A 20,578-nucleotide genomic window follows, 5' to 3' on the forward strand; every position below is an offset into this window, starting at 1 on the left:
AGATGTACTGACTTTGGATATCACCCAACTTTTTCCTATAGCACATGAGGTTGGCATTTGATGATTTGAGTGAAATGTCTCAACAACTATTGGATGGATTGCCATGAAATTTAACGATGGTCATGTCCCAATAAGTACAGCCTCAGAGAGCTGCTAACATGGCTGTAAACTCTTGGTCTTGTTTATTGAGGTTTCATAAAATCTTCAGAAATTCATGTGATTCATTGTGGTTGGAAAAACTGTATGCCTATCGGTATAATTTAACATCTTTAGTTTACTAATGTTAGAGCTATTATTGAACTTTTGAAATTTAACTTTCAAGAACCATAACCATAGCAAACTGGTTAGATAAATTGGAGTGTTTAGGATCTGTAATTTAACCAGTGTAACACTGCATTTATAGAGCCAAGAAAGTCTGCACTCTGCAGCATCATTAAATCAGCACATGACCATATAAAAGGAAAAGTACTGAAATCAAGACAATACTGCTGCCCCCGAATAAATGACAGAGGCTATAATTCATCCTGTTCACCCTTGAGTGCGGCTGTCTCTCTTAAGAGGGTGTGGCACCCCGGGGTGCCAACTGAAGCGCTTACCTTCGCTCTGTTTTCTTTGGCTGTCGGCAGACTGACTGACGCAGACTGAAGCTCTGTGTGACTACTGCAAGTCATTCACTGTAATGCATGCCTTCACATTGAAGTCAATGGGAGCAATAAAGCATAAAACATTGTTCATTTGAATTTAGGCCCTCTTCACTGTGCAGCTATGTGTGCACTTCTGTGTGTGTGTGTTTGTAGGTGTGTGTGTGTGTGTGTGTGTTGTGGGTGGTCTGAACAAAAATGACACACAGAGTCATAAAATGAGTTTTTATGCTATTTATCAATTTTGGATGATTACAATTTGATGTTGAATTGATACTTTATCCGCCTCCTAACGGCTGATTCTAAAATGTACTCAAAAAGTATGAAAAAGCAACTCTCTTATAGACAAAACAATGGTTTCAGTGCATGTGTGAGTGTGTGTCTCACCATCTGTGGCTCTTGTCCTGGCTGACACTGAGGGCAGGCCTGGCAAGTGTTACTGGTCTGATTGAAGAATTCGTACTCTCCACATTGGGAATACTCCGCACTAGCAAACATACAACACACCTGCAGGGACAGAAAGACAGACAGGGGGAGACGGAAGACAGAGACAGACATCATTAATCCTCTCAAACGTTTTCTGCATATAAACTGTAGAAAAAATACTTGTACATCCATTTATTTTTGTAATTAGGCATAGCTCTGCAAAGGAATTTAAACACATTATCATGGATACTAAAACTTGAACTTGAATTGATTCATACATGTGGGAAGTTGGATCAAAAATGATTCACACTGCAACCGCAGCAGAAATAATGACTTCATTGGGTGATGGCTGATTTATTCAGTTAAATCAACTGGCAAAGAATCAACATCATCATTTTAATTGTCAAACGCAAAGAAAGCAAAACATCTTATCCCGACTTTGTCATCTGTGTTATTCAGATTAGTGGATCTTTATTAGCTGTGTGTGCACGTGTGTGAGTATGAGAGAGTTTGCACAATACCAGTGTGTGCTTGTGTGTGTGGCATTGTGTCATTTTAGCTCACTGTAATAAGTAGCAGCTGGTATTTATAGCTTTACTAGCACACTTTGTTCTTTTCATAACAAACTAACTGACTTTTAAAAATCATCTGCAGTCCAGAAAATGATGTAGGCCAAGCAAATGAGTGCATGACTAAATCTCTCCATCCTCTCTCTGTTGTTTTAATAACATCTCCCTTTGTTTTCTCTTCCTCATAACCGTCTCATGACAGCAGACACAAGACACTGTTTGGCTAAATATACAAATGTAAACTGCCTGTGTGTATGTGTAACAAGGGTTTGTATGGAGCCCAATCATCTCAGGCCAAGTAAACTGTTCTTAATTTATACCAGATTCAAAATGAACTGACCTTTACCTCACACAGCCGATGTACAGTTAGTCCAAATCGACACGGTGAAAGCAAAACAATTTGTTTGTCAGCGTGTCGCACATTTATCGCTCACTGTGGGTATTTAGCAAGCATTGTGTGCATTGGCTTTCTCTGACGATTTGTGCAACCATGCACAGAGCAGCACTTTGTTTGGCTCTGAAGAAACTGCAATAATGATCTTCTCCACATTTTCCCACAGCTGGAAAAACAACAACTTTCTGTCACACCAATATTCTCCTCAGGGCGATTATGCGCAACCAGCTATCCCACAATGCTTTGGGAGGATATTTAGTCAGATGCTTTGTGCACATTCACAAAGCATCCGGCGGGTTCTTATTGTTATTCCTCACAGTTCAATTTATACTACGATTTGGCAGGAAGGCTCTTGTAAACAACATGGAGTGTTTACGGAGACCAGGGGTGGAGGAAGTATTCAGATCCTAATACCACACTGTGAAAATACTCCATTACATTTGCTTGATTTTCTTTTCTTTTGTTTTTCTCCTTATGTTGAAGGGAGGTCCGTTATATAAACCACTGGCTTCTTGAACTCTCCTGTCAACATTTCTTGTTATTTTTATCTGGATTTTATGAAGTTTAATGTGTGTGTAAATAAACATAAACATAAAAAAATGTAAAAGTCCTCTACTGAACATGCTTTTAAATGAAAGCATATAAAGTATTATTAGGAAAATGTACTTAAAGTATCAAAAGTAAAATAACATTTTTACTAAAATGTAACTGTAGTTTGTTGAGATGGATATATTTTATCTATTTTATATTGGGCTGCAACTAGGGCTGTCACAATATCAGATTTTCACTACATGATTATCGTGGCCAAAAGAATTCACGATAACAATATTATCACAATATCTACAGAAAATTTGAAAAATAAATAATAATGCTCTCAGTCAAATTCATATTTAACTTTGTTTATTGTGCATTTTGTCTCTTTTTCTGGCAAATGAATTACAATCAAAATACGAATGTAGGGAGTTGGAGAGAAAATGTAAGCATATAAAATTATCTAAGAACCGCTGGATTATTAACATGATATTATCATATGTGTATTATTAACATGATATCAATATTTCATTTTTAAATATCATGGCTATTATCAATATCAGCCAAAGATTATTTTCATTGTGGATTAATCTGCTGATTATGTTCGTGATTGATTCATTAATTGTCTGGTTTGAAAGAAATGTCTATCACAATTACCCAGAGTTCAAAGTGACATCCTCAAATGTCTTCTTTTGTCCAACCAACAGCCCAAAACCTCAAAATGAATCAGTTGTAAAATCAGTTGCGGCTGAATTTTCTGATAATTGACTATTAATTGTCAGTTAATCAGTTAAGGTCAATGACATACTGTTAGGTAGTTAAATATTTAAATATTTTACTATACATCATATTTTAAAAGTCCTTTGTTTTCTATGTATCATCTTAGTTTGTAAAGTAACTATTATTTGTAGCTGTCAGATAAATGTAGTGCGGTATAATGGACAATATTCCTCTCTAAAAGGTAATGGAGTAGAAATAGAAAGACTTAAGTGCAGTACTTGATTAAATGTACTTAGTTACTTTACGCCACTGACTGACCTCCTTTCCCACATCGATACCTGTATATGAGTGTTGTCTCTGTATGTGATATTGTACACTATGACACTACCAGTGTACTTCTCAGTCAGTCAATCGTCATTGTTCTACATTTTCCCCACAAATATAGTCTAAGTGCTTTTAGAATTAGTAGTAATACATTTCTAATGCCACTACTTGGTGGCGTAGTGTATTGACACCACTGACTGAATCCAAATATCTCCTCCTTGTTGACTAAGTGCTCCAGTGTCAGTCTGCATGCACACATATAGTGATGAGATGAAAACAGAGGAGAGAGGGAGGGTAAGGTGGAGGACTCTGAGCCTGTCGGGAACTCTGCCAGTGGGTTTCAACATCAAAACAGGCAGAGAATCTCTGGATTCCCGGTCGGATTATAAAGATATCTGCTCTCTGAAAAACTCTGAGGTTGACTAATTGGTACAAGTGCTGTAAAGTTGTGCAAGCTGCTGGCACATAAGAGCACAAGTCTGGATGCCGCAGTGCCAAGTGTGGAATCGATTGTGGCTATGATCCATGCCAGTGGACTAATAAGAGTTTCTGAGGATACCAGAAATATGATGATGGTCTTGGAGTTATGCTGCTGCTTGGCAGTATTTTAGAGAGGGCAAGGAGAAGAAAAACGGAAGGAGTATGTGAAGCAGAGTAAGACCATAAAAAAACAAAGAGAGGAAGAGTGGAGTGAAAGTAGGGAAATGGAGGAGGAAAAGAGGGAGGACCATGGAGGAGAAATAAAGTCAAAGGAAACATGAAATTAGTTTGGGATTAGAACTGAATGAAGAAAATAAATGTTGGATAAGGAATTAAGAAGAATTAAAGGAGGAGGACAGGGGGAATTAAAGAGGAGGAGACAGGAAACAAAGGCAAAAAAATAAAAACTTACCAATAAAGAGGACAGAAAGACGGACTTCTTCTGACCTCTCCTCTCTGACATTTTTGCGTCTTCTTCCTGGAGACCAGAGAGAAAGACAAAGAGAAATGGTGATCCATTGTAATGCAATCATTTTCTGCGATCAGCCTTCTGCACCGAACTTACTAAACAGCAAAGTCATGAATCTATTTGCATTCCTGCCAACAGTAGTGCTGTCAGTTGGCACGTTGTGTGTGTGCGTGTATGTGTGGCCCAGATGAGTTCACTGTCCCGTTACCATCACGTCATCGCCCATAAACATGTATTAGCAACAGAACAGCCTGTGGCATTCCTCTTGCTCATAACTGTAAGCACACATCACCGTTGGCTAACCTCTGCTTCAATAAAGGATGGTGATATCACTTAATAATTAATCTGCCTATTTCTCTGTTATGTCTCTCTCGGCACTTGCTCTCGTTTTTTTTGTCAAAACTCCAAACTTAGTTGAAACGCCAGTAAAAACAGCTCGCAATTCTGGTTTCACACCAGCTAGCAACTCTATTTCAGCTCCAAAATGAGGTTAAGTTAAAAAACAAATAGGAAATGGTTGTAATATTGAGGTGGATGTTGGGTAAACAACAGTCATTGTGAGATTGTGTGTTTGTTTTCTTACTTGTGAAATGATGGCGGGTGTTTGGATGTGCTTTATAGCAGCAACACTTCATAAATTCTGTGTGCATTTCCCTAAGTAAAGCATATATTATGGTATATTTGTGTGTTTGTGAGTCCATTTGCCTGCGTGTGGTGATGTGCAATTGCTTGTTTATTTCTTTGTGCATCTGCAAGATTGTGCCTGCGATTGTATTTACTGTGTGTTTGTCCTGGGTTGGCTTGCACTGACGGTGGAGCATCTGTGTGTGTGCTTGTGCAAGTGTGTAAATAATGTCGTCACTGTAATTGAAAGGATATGCTGGCTGGGGTCCTCTGTAAAGAATCACCCCTTAAGCCACAGTTGAATACAAACAATGAGCCCAGAATCACTCGACAGCTCAGAACGATTTACAAACAAATAAGAAAAAATAATCAGATCCCACAGAGTGCTAAATCACTTCTCCAGAAGGAAAAAAAGTGGAACAAACGGACTAATTTGCAGCGTTTCATACAAAGAAATAGAAACTCAACGCAGCACAAGCAACTTGCATGCTTGATTATTTTTTACTACACATCACATTTTTCCAAGCATGCCACTAGGTTTTTAACTTTTTTTTTTTCTTTCAAATATGTTTTTCCTATCTTGTAGGATGAAAATCAGTGCATGTGTGTGTAAGTGTGTGTGGTCTCTGACAGGGTGGCAGCACAGATAAGAGCATGCTGAGAGAACGCTGCTTCTATCAGCTTCCTGAAACACGGAGGCTTCCACAAACACTGTGGAGCTGCTGGGTGTTAAATCTCTCCAATTATAATTTGCTTCATATTTCCTTTCTTTTTTTTTTAATTTGCTTCTAATCTACAAGTAATTACACGGTTCCATTCAATATGCTAAACTAACAAACTCCACCTTATCAGTGTCAATAAGGCCGGTAGGGAATCAAATGCACAATCCTATGATCAACTCAGCGAGTGGATGAATTCATTTTCTGGCCATTAAGATGATGAAAACTATAAATCACTTTTCCATCCAATTTTGTATAAAGATGAATATAAGACATGTAAATGAGAAATGGATACTAACCACACCAAAAACATAAATGAAAAAGAATATGTTATTCTAAAGTATTTATTTCAAACCCATATTTCAAATCCACTTTTCCCATCTTCCAAGGTAACATTTATTTTCACAGCTAAATAAGATTTTAAGTCACATTGGATTAGTAAAAAAGACAAACAGCGGTGAAGTTAAAGCATGTGCACACACACACACACACACACACACAGCACACCTTTAATTACTGTTATTAAGTGCATTTCTCATGGAGTCTCTTTGAGTGTTAATTATATGAAAGAAAGAAAGTTGCAGGTAGATGTATAAATGTGTATACAGAGACTTTACTTGGATCTTAGGCTTCTATCTGATTTCCTGGTTTTATAGGGGACCCTGTGACACCCTAAACCCTGCTGATAACACACCCACATCATCTGCTCACTCAAACGGTCCTGAATGTAATAACCTTGAGACCTTTTACTGGGATTACTTTTAACTCAAGATGCTACAGTTAGCTTTTTTTTTTAATTTAGACATTCAATATCCGCACTGATTTTTTTTTTTAACATTGTTTAACTCTTCATTTTTAATCTGCATTAAAATAAAATAATAAGTCTGTCCGGGGAACAGCATAAGCAATGATCTATTTTTAATTTTTTTGTAGCATGAGTAGTGTGACAGCACAGACAAATGTATGGCTGTGGGAGGTCTGAATGGCAGATCGGTGTATTAACTTTTATGACCTGAAAACACACTGTGAAAGGGTTAAAGTTGTAGGACAAAAACACGGACAACTCCCAGACTGGGCAATATCATTGTAGCGGCCTGTCAAACACAATGTAGCCAGGCACTAAAGCATCCCCTGCTTTATGGTCTATTTGACTCTAAATGGGACCATAATTTACTAAATGAACATCATACTGTATTGAATAAAACTTGAAACTAGCGATTGAGACCATAAACTCATGTTTACAATGATTACTGAGGTAATAAATCAAGTGAGAAGTAGGGGCATTTTCTCATACAATCAGATTTCTTTTTGCAAACAGAGGAGTCGCCCCCTGCTGGCTATTAGAAAGAATGCAAGTTTAAGGCACTTCCGCATTGGCTTCACTTTTCAGACCCGGGGTTGCCGCCTGCCTAAACCTAACCTAACCTAACCATACCATAACCATAAGAGTCGACACTGTAGTCTTGTCATAAAAGCATGTTATTGTTTTGATTGATGTGCCCTTAGGTCAGATCAGTTCCGTTCAACACATTGACAGCTGAACTTTAAATCCACCTCAAGCTGTTGATAGCAAGTGTGTGTGTGTGTGTGTGTGTGTGTGCATGTTTGAGAGAGAAAGAAAGAGAGGAAGAAGCCGCCGCCAATATCTGCTATCTGAGGTCAAAATCCGTCTGTCTGGCTCTCAACCTCGGATTTCACTCTTCCATGTCGCAGACTTGAGTGAAAAAACCTTTTGATCGTCGATGATGGCTAATTCTCCGACCCCGAGGGTTTGATCTTGCTTAATTACAGCTTCAACACACACAGAGGCGCAAAACACACACAAACACACATTAACACATAGATGTATGGCTTATAAATACGCACAGAGCTGGCTTGTGAGGGCAGAATAGGCTAAATTGCACAAGTCCTTGTGGTAAGACCGCAACCGGTGTGTGTGTGTGTGCGCTTGTGTGTGTATGTGTATGTTATGTGTGTGTGTGTGTGTATATGTGGGGCTGTGTGTTGCTGCCGAAGAGATAAAAGGGTAGACAGCACTTCTTTTTTTTTAAATCAGGAAATGAAGAACTGCCAAATTGCTGTGGACCCCCTCAAGGCTACTCATTATGGGGTTAAAGTGATGCACACACACACACACACACACACACACACACACACCGCTGTGTTTGAAGACTCTCTGTGTCTTCTGACACTCTGTTCTACCTCTTTCCACCCTCTATCTCTGTCTCTCTCACCCCCGCTCTCTCTGTCGGGGCAGGTCTGAGATGAAAGTCAGCCCAAGTCTTTTACCCCCCGAGGGTATTAATCTTCTAACGACCACATAATCTCCAATAAATAAGCCTTCTGTCTTTAGCGGTGTCATTACCAGGTAGAGGCTACGCAGTTCTTTGTGTCACCGGTAGAACACAGCGATTGTACTGGGCAGCTCCCAGTATGAGCGTGTGAATTTAAAGCACTTCAGCTGACATTTATCTGTACAGTTTGTTTCAAGGCCTTATTTTGCAACATTTGCTCGACTTGTTGACATTTTTGCAACCTCCTCCTCCTCCCTTCATTATCTCTGTCTTCATCTCTGTTTTTCATTTGGTTGCATTTGATTGCTCTTTTTGTCAGCAGAGGAAACCCAATATGAAATTCCACATAACTATGGGAAGACAATTTACTCTGCTTCATTAAAAAATGCACAATAACAAACCCATTGACCTCAAAAATCCACACAATGTGATTTTAAGTAGACCTAAAAGAAGACATATTTCATCAAAGCTCCCTGGCATACAGTGACAAGTATAATACCTTAATATCACAAACTTCAAAGCAGAATTAAGTCTGTATTGATATGGACTGCAGCCAACTGTGATAGACTTAGCTCGAAGTCATTATGGGGATGTTTACACCCTGGTGAAAGGAGGGGTTGCCATATGGAAATTCCCAGATCAGCTCACACAAGCACATATACATTAAGTAGATAGTTAATGTTAATTGTCAACACTTCCACATTTTTTGGCAGGCGCGGCAGGCACCCATCCATACCTGCCAGTCAGTCTGTTGTTATTCATCCTTGTGTTTGTATTCTTTGTGGTAATGCTTTAAACCTTACTGTGTAAGCACATTGTGCATTCAAAACTAGGACTGCCCACTAATAAGCTGATAGTATCTTGTTCGGTTAACTAAGAACATTTAGGTGATTAGTTGTTTCTTATGGGAAATGGGCTATTCATCATTGTTCATTACTTGAAAATAGCAGTCACGTCTCTCTGGCACCACAGTCATACTGACAAAATATGCTTTGGTCTTTTATAAGGAGTAGATTTTTACTGCATGATTGTAGTCTGTGGTAGGTCAGTTTTCCCCCTTTTTCCACCCAGAGTGGAATGCCCAATTCCCCACGCACTGCGGTCTTTGTCATTCCTAACTCTTGTCGTCGGCCTCAGGAGGGGTGCAGTGTAACATTTAGAAGAGTCACAATATCTCCAAGATCCCACTCCACTTCATGTGGAGTCTAGGACCAACCAGTCCAGTAGCAGTCGCTGATACAGCAACATGCGACAAGTTCAATGGGCCAAGTCACAAAGGGACCGCTACTGGGAGATGAACCCAACAGCCTATACTGTAGACTCAGCCGGTTCCAAGATTAAAAACACTACATATAATAACGTGTAATTTATTGTTATGAACGTGAGATAATGCTTGGGGATAAATCCAGTTCCTACAACCTTTGATTAGTGGCCACCGTGTGAATGAACCACATATTTAGGTGTTAAATCCCAAAACAGAAATTAACCTACTTCAGACATTCTTTATGTACATGTACGCTAAACCTTCCGGCTACTATCTTTGTTTGGATTTTGGAGTATCAGATCCTTAGCTCAAACGTAATGGTAACACATGAGCGGCACAAACTGGGGCTACACTAAACCTGTTTAGTGCATTAAAAGGAATAAACCAGTGGCAACCTTTGTTGTTGTTGGACCATTTAATGGATACCACATGGATAACCCGTGTTAAACATTACTCTTTCTGTCTCTCACCGTCTCATTGATTCAATTCTATTCATTAACTTCATTGAGAAATATAGAGCCAAATAACTCTCTTACTCTGCATTGTTCTGTGTCTTCCTACTTCTATGTCATTCAGTACGATTACCCATGGATTGTGTAGGAAAAGGCTTTTCACCATCAGTGTTTAACCCCGTAACGTCTATTCATTACGCCGGTTGATAATGACTTCCTCCCTGATTAAGTAATAGGCCAATCAGTGGCGAGGGAACTTGGCCAGGAAGCGAACCAATGAAGAAGATGAAGAATGAGGTTAGAGGGTGGTTTGTGGGCTCTTCCATGGCACTTAATTTCTGATGACAATTAAATCAGCAGCATGTGGATCCAGGGGTCTCTGTCATCCTGGTTTTGGTATTTCTAAAAGGAAAATCTGTTTTCCATTGAATCCTTTCTCTTTCTTCTCTTGCTTCATTTTTTTTTCTTTCAAACAACCTCTCCCCTTTTCCTCTTTTCCTTTAAAATCTAATGATTCATAAACAGCATATGCTAGAAATGCTTGTTATACATACAAAAGGCATTGATGCTGATATTGTTTGACTGGAGCTGCTGGTAGCTGATGTTTTTGCCAATATTTGAGACTAGCTTTGCCCATTTTGTCATTCTCAATATCTCACTCTAATTAAAATATCATTTTGGCCCCATACAACAGCTAACCAATATATTGCTCTAAGCCTAACATAAACACACTCTCACATATAATCCATCCGCTTCCAGGCCATAAACAAGTTCCAAAGTTAATCAATGCACTGCTTTATCCCTTAAAAAAAAACCAATTCCTTTTACAGACCAGAGCTCAACTTGCCAAATCCAAGCAAGATCTCAAACACATGTTACTCACTGTGACCGCCTGCTTGTTTGTGTGTGCATGCACAACACCTCAAATCCTGCTGTTTTCCAGCCAACCAAGCAGCGACTCTATCGCACACACTATTACAGAAGAAGAGATGGTCATCATTAGCTCCACTTCACATGATGCAGATGTACGTCTAAAGAAAATTATCCAACTAAGATCCTTTTCTGTAAACACAGTTACTGTGTAATTTTTAACAACTTCTCACTTCTTCAGGCCTGCACATGTCTGTACAAAGTTCATGCTAACTAAATCAAACTAAAACTAGCTTTAACAGTAGAAAATATAAATATAGCTAACTATCTAGACACAGACAAGAAGTTAACTGGCAAAAAGTGCCACAGTGATACTTAAATAAATGCTGGGATATTATGATTATGACTAAGATTAATGATCTGAATTCTTACAGGTAATAAAACTTCAACCATGTGGGTTTGTAGATAAAACACACAAACATAGTGGATTTCCCCTCTATCAAGTCTGTCATTTACACCTCCACCAGCTCTGGTAAACAACTCACTCTAACAAGATTCATTTTACCATACATTTTTATCTTTACACTGGATGGTTGTGCCTCTGATTCGAACTACTTTGTTTTGTTTCATGCCAGGTTTTCCAGTCAAGTATAGGTCCACGATAGAGGTCTTAAACACTAACACCCACCACAAAGTGAACATAATTGTGAATTGTGAGGATATCATAATCAGAGAAACTCTTCTTACAATAGTCTATAATCATCAGAAAAAGAAATGAGACATTTTCATTCGGTATAATACCATGTCATTAACAGTACAGCGGCCATAATCATCGACCTGTGCTCTTAATAATCTGCCTGAAAAGCGTCAACACACACCCCAGTTCACTGAACGTTTGGCTCTGACTTTCAATAATCATTCCAAGTGTGTGTTCAAGAATTTGGCCAATCCACTTTTAAGTAATTATAAGTGCCCCTACTGTCTGTCTTTTCAGAAGTGAATTATGAAGGAGGAATGTGCTGCTGGCATTTTGTCTCCTTTCTATGATTTGGAGGCAGTAAATAGAGGGGTGGTGGCGGCAGCGCTGTCAGTCAATTCACCTTCAGCTGAATCAGACCATGAGTGTGTCTCAAAACTTCTAAACAGAGCTCACTGATTGGAAAAAAAGATCTAAAAACAAGGAGACATCACTGTAGTTACAATGTATTATCACATTACTGCAGTTCAGGCTCACACATCGCACTACTGACATGTTTGTAAATTCCCATTCTCCTTACATGTCTTTATCAGTGCTAAAGGAAGTCAAACTCACTGAACAAAGTAACCATCAAGGCTCAGATATCAGGAACTAAATCAGTCAGATGTGTCTAATTTGCAACACGATGACCGTCTAAGTTTGATGTGAAAATAAACCCATGATTAAAGTGATTTCAAACTTTGGAGACAGGCGCAAACCCCAGACAACAGCTGGCCCTCGTATGCTCACTAAATATCCGTTTACTCCGACCCCGTCCAACTGCAACATCGCGGTTTATCAGTGGGAACTGTGTTTTCACAGGAGTGTCAAAACATGCTTTGTAGCAACTTGAATTTCCATCGACAAATCAGAGAAGTACTAACTGGGGCACACAAAAAGCTCAAATATCACCTACAGTAGAAAGGCTGCAATTCACTCAGGAAAAGACTTCATGTAAATACTTAATTCTTTAAGTAATGTGCAGATTTTTTAAGCAGCAGAGAATCATCACACCTCCAGAGTTACATACGTTCGTGGACAGAGCACTATATAAAATGTGTGTTTCTGTATACGTGCACATCTGTGTGTGATGTTTCTTCATCTTTCTTCATCTTTTGATTGCTTTAATTACAGACTTACTGTCAGCTTCCCACTCTGTGCGCAGGAAAAACAAACTCTTAGGGCACATGAAAAGAAGTCGTACACACACACGCTCACGTAACACACACACACACACACACACACACCTAGCCCAGCTCCAGTCAGTCAGTAGGCTCTTTGATTTTCTGCCTGCCGGTGATCTGTCTTTCATCGTCTCCTCTCCCTGATCCCTTGTTCCCCTCTTTAGCTCTGCTGGGGCAGAACATCTCTCTGTCTCTGTCTCTGTTTATTTTGCAGTGGCTGTAGGTGGGAAGCCTAATCTGCAACCAGGAATCCGTCTGTATGTCTTATTGTTGCCCTCTAACTAACCTACAATAAAGGGATGGCAGAACGATGCCATCCGCTCAAGTAAAAGCTATATATTAGGATAAATGTGTGTTTTGGGGGAGTGTACTTCTTATGGTGTTGCCTTGTTTTTAGACAATACACATTAAAGAGTGTACAAAACACTCCAATTCAGCAGTGGACAAGCCTTTTGGGACCCATTGAGATATTAAAGCTCTCATATAAATGACCTTATCAGAGAGAGCTACTATTGAAACAATGGCTTTCAGTACAACAAATTGTATCCACATTGTTAATTTCTGTTTGTTTCTAGTAGGCATTGCAATAATAAACCGTAGGTGTGTGTTTTCACCCTTTGCGGCGAGTTCATAAAACAAATCTGAGGGCTCTCGGAGTCTTTCTTGCGGGCGGATAATTCTCGTTGTCTGAACAGCAGCTAGTCATGATGGATGGAGGAATCTTCAAAGCGCAAATCCTCATCAATCCATTGAAAAAGTAAAGACTTAAGAATTTAAGCACTTACTTTGAGGGTTGAAAGTTGCAAACCAACAGAAGCATTCACGCCTACTTCTAGTAATTTCAACCTGCCACCAGCCACACCTACACCCATCTGCACAGGTGCCCTAGCCAACAACACAATCCCTCACCATGCTTACCACCTGCCAATTGGTTGTTTTACCAACCAAAGCCAGAAACACAACAGTTTGGTGCGCAAGAGTTGTTCCTTTTTTGCACCAGCCAGCACACACTTCACGTATTTTTGTGCATATAAACTATGATTTTCAAGACCTCACCTAGTATTTCTGCTTTTCCACAATGTAAGACATGAAGTGCCAGATCTCCCTCCACAGACTCCGTATAGAATAAGTTGATGACTAACTGAAGTAGGTTCCACATATACAGAGGACTCTTCAGTAGACACAAATTAGACCACAAACCCCAATTTGATTAAACTTGCTCCCGGGGGCCTGCATGGAGAGATTTCATCTGCTGATTTAGTATTGGCTTTTTGAACTGTCTGCGCTGTTCATGTGGTGTGAGTGAAACTCATGATTAGAAAAGTTTGTTTTGCCGGAATTATTGCATGTAAATTAAAATATAATGAAATGCAGCTACCTCCTCATTTTGCTGGGGACCTCCTGGAGGCCCCTCGGGGAGTCCTGAAGATCCACCGCCTTATTCTATGTTAGTTGTCTGTACTGGAGACTGCGAATTACTGTATGCAGCAGTAATGAGTGTATATTCTCAGATGAAGCCTTTTGTTTGCTCAGTTTGCATCCGTTTGAGCTGTGTACACTATCAGTGTTGAACACATACAGAACCTCAACACACTGATACAGAATATATAAATGATAGATTCAAGTTATACCCTGTATTTCATCATTTAATTATTTCTTTGTTCATTTCAGAATAAAAGCTGTCAGGGTAAAATCCCACTGATAGAGGTAAAACGTCTTGTAAATTAACTGTACTGTATACATTAGCACTTATTTTCAGTGCTTTTATTAATCTCTATGAAGTATACCAATGTCTTTTGTTTCGTTATACTTTCACTTTGGAATATACGTTAATGCAATAACTTTTTTTATGTTTTTCTGTGAAATAATAATGCACATTTTGTCAGCTGCTCTTTTGTTTTACTAGTACGACTTCTCTGCTGTCTGACTTGAGTTCTCTATAACGGAGGAAGAAGCATTTGAGCGAATTCTTTTTGTACTTTTTCCAGATGTCATAAAAAGCCTAAAAATAAATATCAGTATCCCTGTAAGGATGACGTTGACACTGACATTTTAGTTCCTTTAGATTGATCTCCTACTGGATATTTAGATTATCCCTATAAATCTGTTTTACATTCAAATAGATGATTATTACAATCCTATACACAACATGTGAAGGATTCGTGCACATGGCCTGGGTCTGGTAAGGCAGTTTGGATGAAAGCCTCCACCAAACAGTCCTGCCATAAATTAGAAGTAGTAACCTAATGAGCTGAAATAACATCACTTCCATACGTAAACTCTTTCTGATTTCATTTTAGATGTGTGAAGCATTATGAAACATTCAACCCTAACTGGCCTCCTGAGCTCTATAAATTTCTCAGCGGGGGGAATGGATATGCTGTGTGGATTGGAATCAGCTGTTATACATAAATCTCAACAATAACTTCCACAAGACAAACACAAGAATCCCTTCCCTTTGTATGACATCACCCCAAAATAAATAGGGTCATTGTGTGAATTCTAGTACCGAGCAGCATTAAGCGACAGAGCGGCGAGTAAGTCAACAAATTACCTATTCACTTCAGTCTAGTACAGGATGATCATGACTACAGGCGCTGGCTTTGTTACTTTTTCTGCCTTCATCCCTTTAATCCTTAGAAACCATATTAACTTCTTTTGAAGATGAGTTACACTCCCTCCCCTGTTTCTTCTCTGTGTCTCCTTCGCCTTTCTACCTGTGAACATGAAAGATTCAATGGCAGTGGAGACGCTGAGCTGGGGGCTGCAGGGGGAGAGAGAGACATAGATAGAGAGATAGAAAGCGGGAGAGAGTAAGTAAGAGAGAGGGAGGGAGGGGGGGGGGGAGAGTCGGATTGATTTCCACCTCCAGCAGCTATAGTTCAAAGTCAGCCAGCAGACTTCAGAGGCTCGGCAGGACCCGGCATGTCCCCAGCCGGGCCGAGCTGCCTGTCTGCGGGCAGGACTTCCCCCAGGGGCCCCGGGGCCCGGGACAGTCAGGCGGCACCAAGAAAACAATTATGCAGACAGAGGAGAAAGGTGTGCAAGGTCACACATTTTCTCAAACACACTGCCAAAAAATACAGTAACATAGACAAAACTCCCCAACACTGCAGGACTGATTTGGCCAAATTTAGCAGCATTAAAATGATTTCTTATTGAGATAATATAATAATCCAAACGCCTGCCTTTGCTTCTGCAAGTTCTTCTACTCTATTAATCAAAATCATCCCAAGACAGTGAAGTCAGTTTTTATATCTGCAGCATGTTTGGGATTCAAACATCACAGCCTTGTCAAAAAGCAATCCAGGCCTATAAAGTGTGAAGCTGGTGATGTGAGAGACAATCTCATTTGTCTTCCACCTTGGGCTACAACCTTTGCACCAACACGCACAGTATCTTTCACAAAACTTCAGAATGTATATTGGGGATATGCCTGTTGCACAATGTACTTAAAAATGTATTTCATGTAGATATGACATTCATGCAAATAACAATATTGGAAATATAGTCATCCAGTCCCATGCACTTGACAACAAACATCTGCTTTTAAAGCATGAGATACTTTGACCAGTTGGAATCAGCCTGTCAAATAAATAAGATGACATGTAAAAGTAAAAAAGCAGTGTTTGTCACTTTTGCAGTAATTATAAACTACAGTAGATGTAGGCTATTGTTTTTCTTGCATGCATCAGCAGTGTTTCTGTCCTAAAGCCTACATTTCCTATAGAAAAAAGTATCAATTCATACCTATTTTAAGTAAAATGACAATAAAGCACATGCTTGTTTGGCATAATAAGTGTTGCTCAGGAATTTCCCCAAAGTCTTGCAGCAATCCGTCCTTGCATTCCTGAGGGCAGAGCTGCTCAGACGTCTTACCTGGAGCTCAGAGAGGGGGGCACGCTGGTCTGGTTTCTCTGCGGGCTCTGCAGGCTCTGCTGGCGGGGGCGATCAGTCCTGGTGATCGGTGAGGTGATCAATCTCTAGCACGGTGGCGGATAAGCATCGCCGAGGGACTGTCTGTCTGTCTGCTGGTTTTTACTCCACTCAGTCCAAGTTTGTGTCTCTCAGCCTCCACTTTGGTGCATGTCGGTGTGTCTGCAGGCTCCTCCTTGATGAGGAGAAAAAAAGTGAGAAGTTTTCTCCGCCCTTGAATGAGAGACAGATTAACTTGTCCCAGGTAGACTCAATTAACGAGCTGCAGGCTGCGACTCAACTGCGCCATCTAGTGTCCGCAGGGCTGTAGTGGCAGCACCATGGAAGTGGCTAAACTGAACTCAAGTCTGATCATCATATCCTCCTGGGAACCGAGTTAAAAAAAAGTGTCTTCCAATTACTTTTTCTTGTGATTTCCTTCTTATTTAGGGTTAAAAGAAAATCTTAACAATTTAGGCTTGTTGAACTTTATTTTTATTGTCCACTGTAGTGGACTACAGGACTATTTCAGTGTGAAAAGACAAAAAAAAATGAACAGATTATGGCTGTAGAGTGAGATTAAAAAAAAAACCACACATGCCATATCATTGGAAAGCCTAGGATGTCCTCTTTACAATACACCAGGGGTTGATAGAGTAGGTCAAAAGAGTAAGAGGTTATCCATGTGGACAAAATGTCCACTACAGAGGACACATGTCAATGGGCTGGGTCTCAGGAGGATAAGGAAAACAACTACCAAGATTCACCCAAATTACTTAAAGGCCTACTTTACTGTACACCTTTACAGTAATATATGCAAAAATACATTTTATTAAACGTATGGACACTGATCTGTATCGCCAAAAGTAAAGTGTTGAAGGTTTCTGAATATGTGTGTGTTTCTATACTGTCCATGCTGCCTTTCATATTATGGCTGCAATTAACTATTATTATTTTGATTACCGATTAATTTGCCAATTGTTTTCTTGATGAATCAATTGATAGTTGGAAAATAGTGAAAAATGCTCATTACAAGTTTCAAGGGTCCAAATTGACGTCTTCAGAATATACAATAATAATAATAATTCAAAATTGCTCATTCTTTTGGTCAAGCGGTTTAAAATATGAAGGTATTAATATTATTGTAATTTAAGACAAAGAAAAGCAGCAAAACATCACATTTGAGGTATTGAAAACAATTGATTTTGGTATAATATGTGATGCATATGCTTTTAATATATTATATATTTTAAAGTTATACTATTACGGCTGTCATTACCATTACTGCTAATATTGCTATTACTTTCACAATAATACTGATATTGCCACAATGATATAATCCTACCTACTACCATGACAATGTCAGATTTGGTGCAATTTGTTTTTGGTGCAGCATGGTTAAATCGCTCGGTATGCAGTGTCAGCAGCACGACATATATGAATAATAACCACAATATTTGTAAGTGGACAGAGAAAAGTTACATATTCCTACTATCACTATTAGAGTACTTTACATGAAGGCCAACCCACACACACAAACACCTTGTTTCAGATGATAAAATGTCTTTGAAACAGAAGCTATAAATTAGTTTGAGTGTGTGTTTGTGTGATGTGGATGACTGGTGCCTGTTGTCTGAGTTGGACTAAAGCTTGGACTTTAGTCTTCCTGCTCCTCCTCCTCCTCCTCCCTCTTTCCGCCGCTTCTCCTTTTCTCAGCCACAGGAAGGGTGAGATAAAAGAGGGGCTTTGAAAACACTGGGAGTCCTGTAATTAATCACTCTCCCTCTCTGTCTCTGTCTTTCCCCCGTTTCTATTTTTCTTTTTCTCTGTATCTCCCATCGACTATCTCCTCCATGGTCACTCTCTCTTTTTTCTTTAACTTTCTCTGTCCCTCTCGCAGTCTGTTTCCTTCTCTCTGTCTCCATCCTCTTCTCTGTTTTCTTACTTCTCCCCGTCTCCCTGTCTACCTCCTCCTTTGAGAGGCTCATTGATGTCGATCCAGGGGCTTCCTGACTGAAAAGGAGGATGAGAGGAGAAGAGATTAGATGAGAAGAGAGGATAAAGAGAGGATAACAAGAAGACTGATGAGTTCTGCTGAGAGAATGATGGCTGCTCTGTCACAGACCGGACAAAAACACGTATTAAGCAAAACCTGTATTTACTATGATGGATGGTGTAACACAAAAACACATGCAACTGATGCTGCATAAGGTGAAATGGGGTATAACAAGATAGGATATGCTGAGATAATAGGACATATATAATATATGAGACAATATAATGACACAAGCTGAGATACATGAGGCAGAATGTGACAAAAAGGGATTAAACAAGATCAGATATGATAAGATGAGGGATTATTTGATAAGGCAATATAACATAAGATGGTATAGGATTACATATCCTTTACATACTGCATGATCCCTGTGGGAATACATGGTTCTTTCAGCATTAACTAGTAGGATGCAGCAAAGAAACAAGCAATATATATATAGCAAATACAGTCTAATACGTCTGATAAAGAAAACAAAACATATGAGGTATGAAAAACAGCATTTATGATAAAAAGATTGCCACAAAAAATCTATTTTAAAGATTATTCATGTGTTGTTTTGAATCCCGTGGGCCATATTCACATGTCAACATGTATATTCACTCTTCTTTCAACATTAGAATAAGCATAATATGGAAGACCCTGAATTTAATTTACTGTATATTTCTAGTTTACCCAATATATTGACTTCATGTACTGCCTTTTATTGAATTGTGTTAAACAAAATATGTTTTAGAGTTATGATTACTTGGTCCATGAATAAATGTAATCATAAACTGGATATATTTTGAGTCTGTACAAAGGTTAAAGGTCAACATGTTGTGGATCAAAGTTTTAAAGATTCAGTATAGTAGAGCAGCTGTCACAGGACTGGTTGTCCTGTATTAACCCTCCCTCAGCACAACATCAAAGTACTGTAGCTCAGAGAAGATAGCAGTCAGTGGAGGCCTAATTTGCTGCTTGGTATAATGAAGAAACTTCAATTTGCAGCGAAATCATTAAAAGCAAACTTCCTCATGCTTTTTATGTGCCCCAAGGAGACTCGAACTCTGAAAGAAGAAATTGAAAATATGGTCTAACTGTTCTGAACTTTTCAAGGATGAAATCAATGCAATATAGAAAAAAAAAATGCAATAGCTTATATTTTTCTCCTGATATTTCATATTTATCTAATTATCTTCATGGAAAAGTGTACAATTATACCACGGAGCATAACAACTCCAGGCTTATGATGATAATAGAAACACATTTGTACATTACTGACTGTATATAGAATGTTACATTCCCACTGAACAAACATAAATAATACATATAAAAGACTAAAGGTATGCATCACATCACATGTAACAAAACAACAACAATAGCGTCATATTGAGCAAATATTTTGGCACAACCATAGCTGAAATATCATTCTCTTAAACTTTGTAATACTTTTTTTATTATTATTTCTGGAAGAACACACACATGCTGTACAAATGGACCTACCACAGACTCTTTGACCTTGTTAGCACCCCTGTTATATCCCCCCCATGCACATTGTCTGTGAGAACACACATTCTCTAACTACTCTTCAACAAGGAAGCAAAGAGCCGGTTGCCATGGTAACTGCCGTGTCAGCTAACCTACTTTTGCATGAACGAAGGACATTGGTCGATGGGAGAGAGGTGCATGGTATAGGTACATGGAAGAAGATCCACACACACACACACACACACACACACACACTACATATTCATTATATTTGATCGTCTCAGGCAAACAAGATTGAATCTGTCTCCAGAGTAGTCAATGGGAGAATGCTTGTGTTTGCAGAGAAATGATGAAAAAGAATGAGAATTATTTGTGATATTACTGATAAAGACGAGGATAGTATAGGAGTATATGAAACCCCTAAAGGTAAACTAGGTTGATGC

General features: G+C 39.1%; 1 protein-coding gene across 2 annotated transcripts in view; it reads right to left on the bottom strand.

The window, feature by feature from the left end:
• The window catches only part of edar (ectodysplasin A receptor), a 36,721-nt gene extending 19,889 nt beyond the window's left edge, over positions 1-16,832 (bottom strand). For both annotated transcript variants that reach the window (XM_037790779.1, XM_037790778.1), the window contains exons 1-3: positions 16,577-16,832; positions 4,498-4,563; positions 1,029-1,148 (exon numbers count right to left, since the gene is read on the bottom strand). In XM_037790779.1, the coding sequence (XP_037646707.1) occupies positions 1,029-1,148; positions 4,498-4,548 (171 nt within the window). In that variant the 5' untranslated portion in view covers positions 4,549-4,563; positions 16,577-16,832. The remainder of the gene's footprint in view (positions 1-1,028; positions 1,149-4,497; positions 4,564-16,576) is intronic.
• Positions 16,833-20,578: the final 3,746 nt, after the last annotated feature.

Source organism: Sebastes umbrosus, chromosome 13 (assembly GCF_015220745.1).
Source record: "Sebastes umbrosus isolate fSebUmb1 chromosome 13, fSebUmb1.pri, whole genome shotgun sequence".
Taxonomy (NCBI): Eukaryota; Metazoa; Chordata; class Actinopteri; order Perciformes; family Sebastidae; genus Sebastes; species Sebastes umbrosus.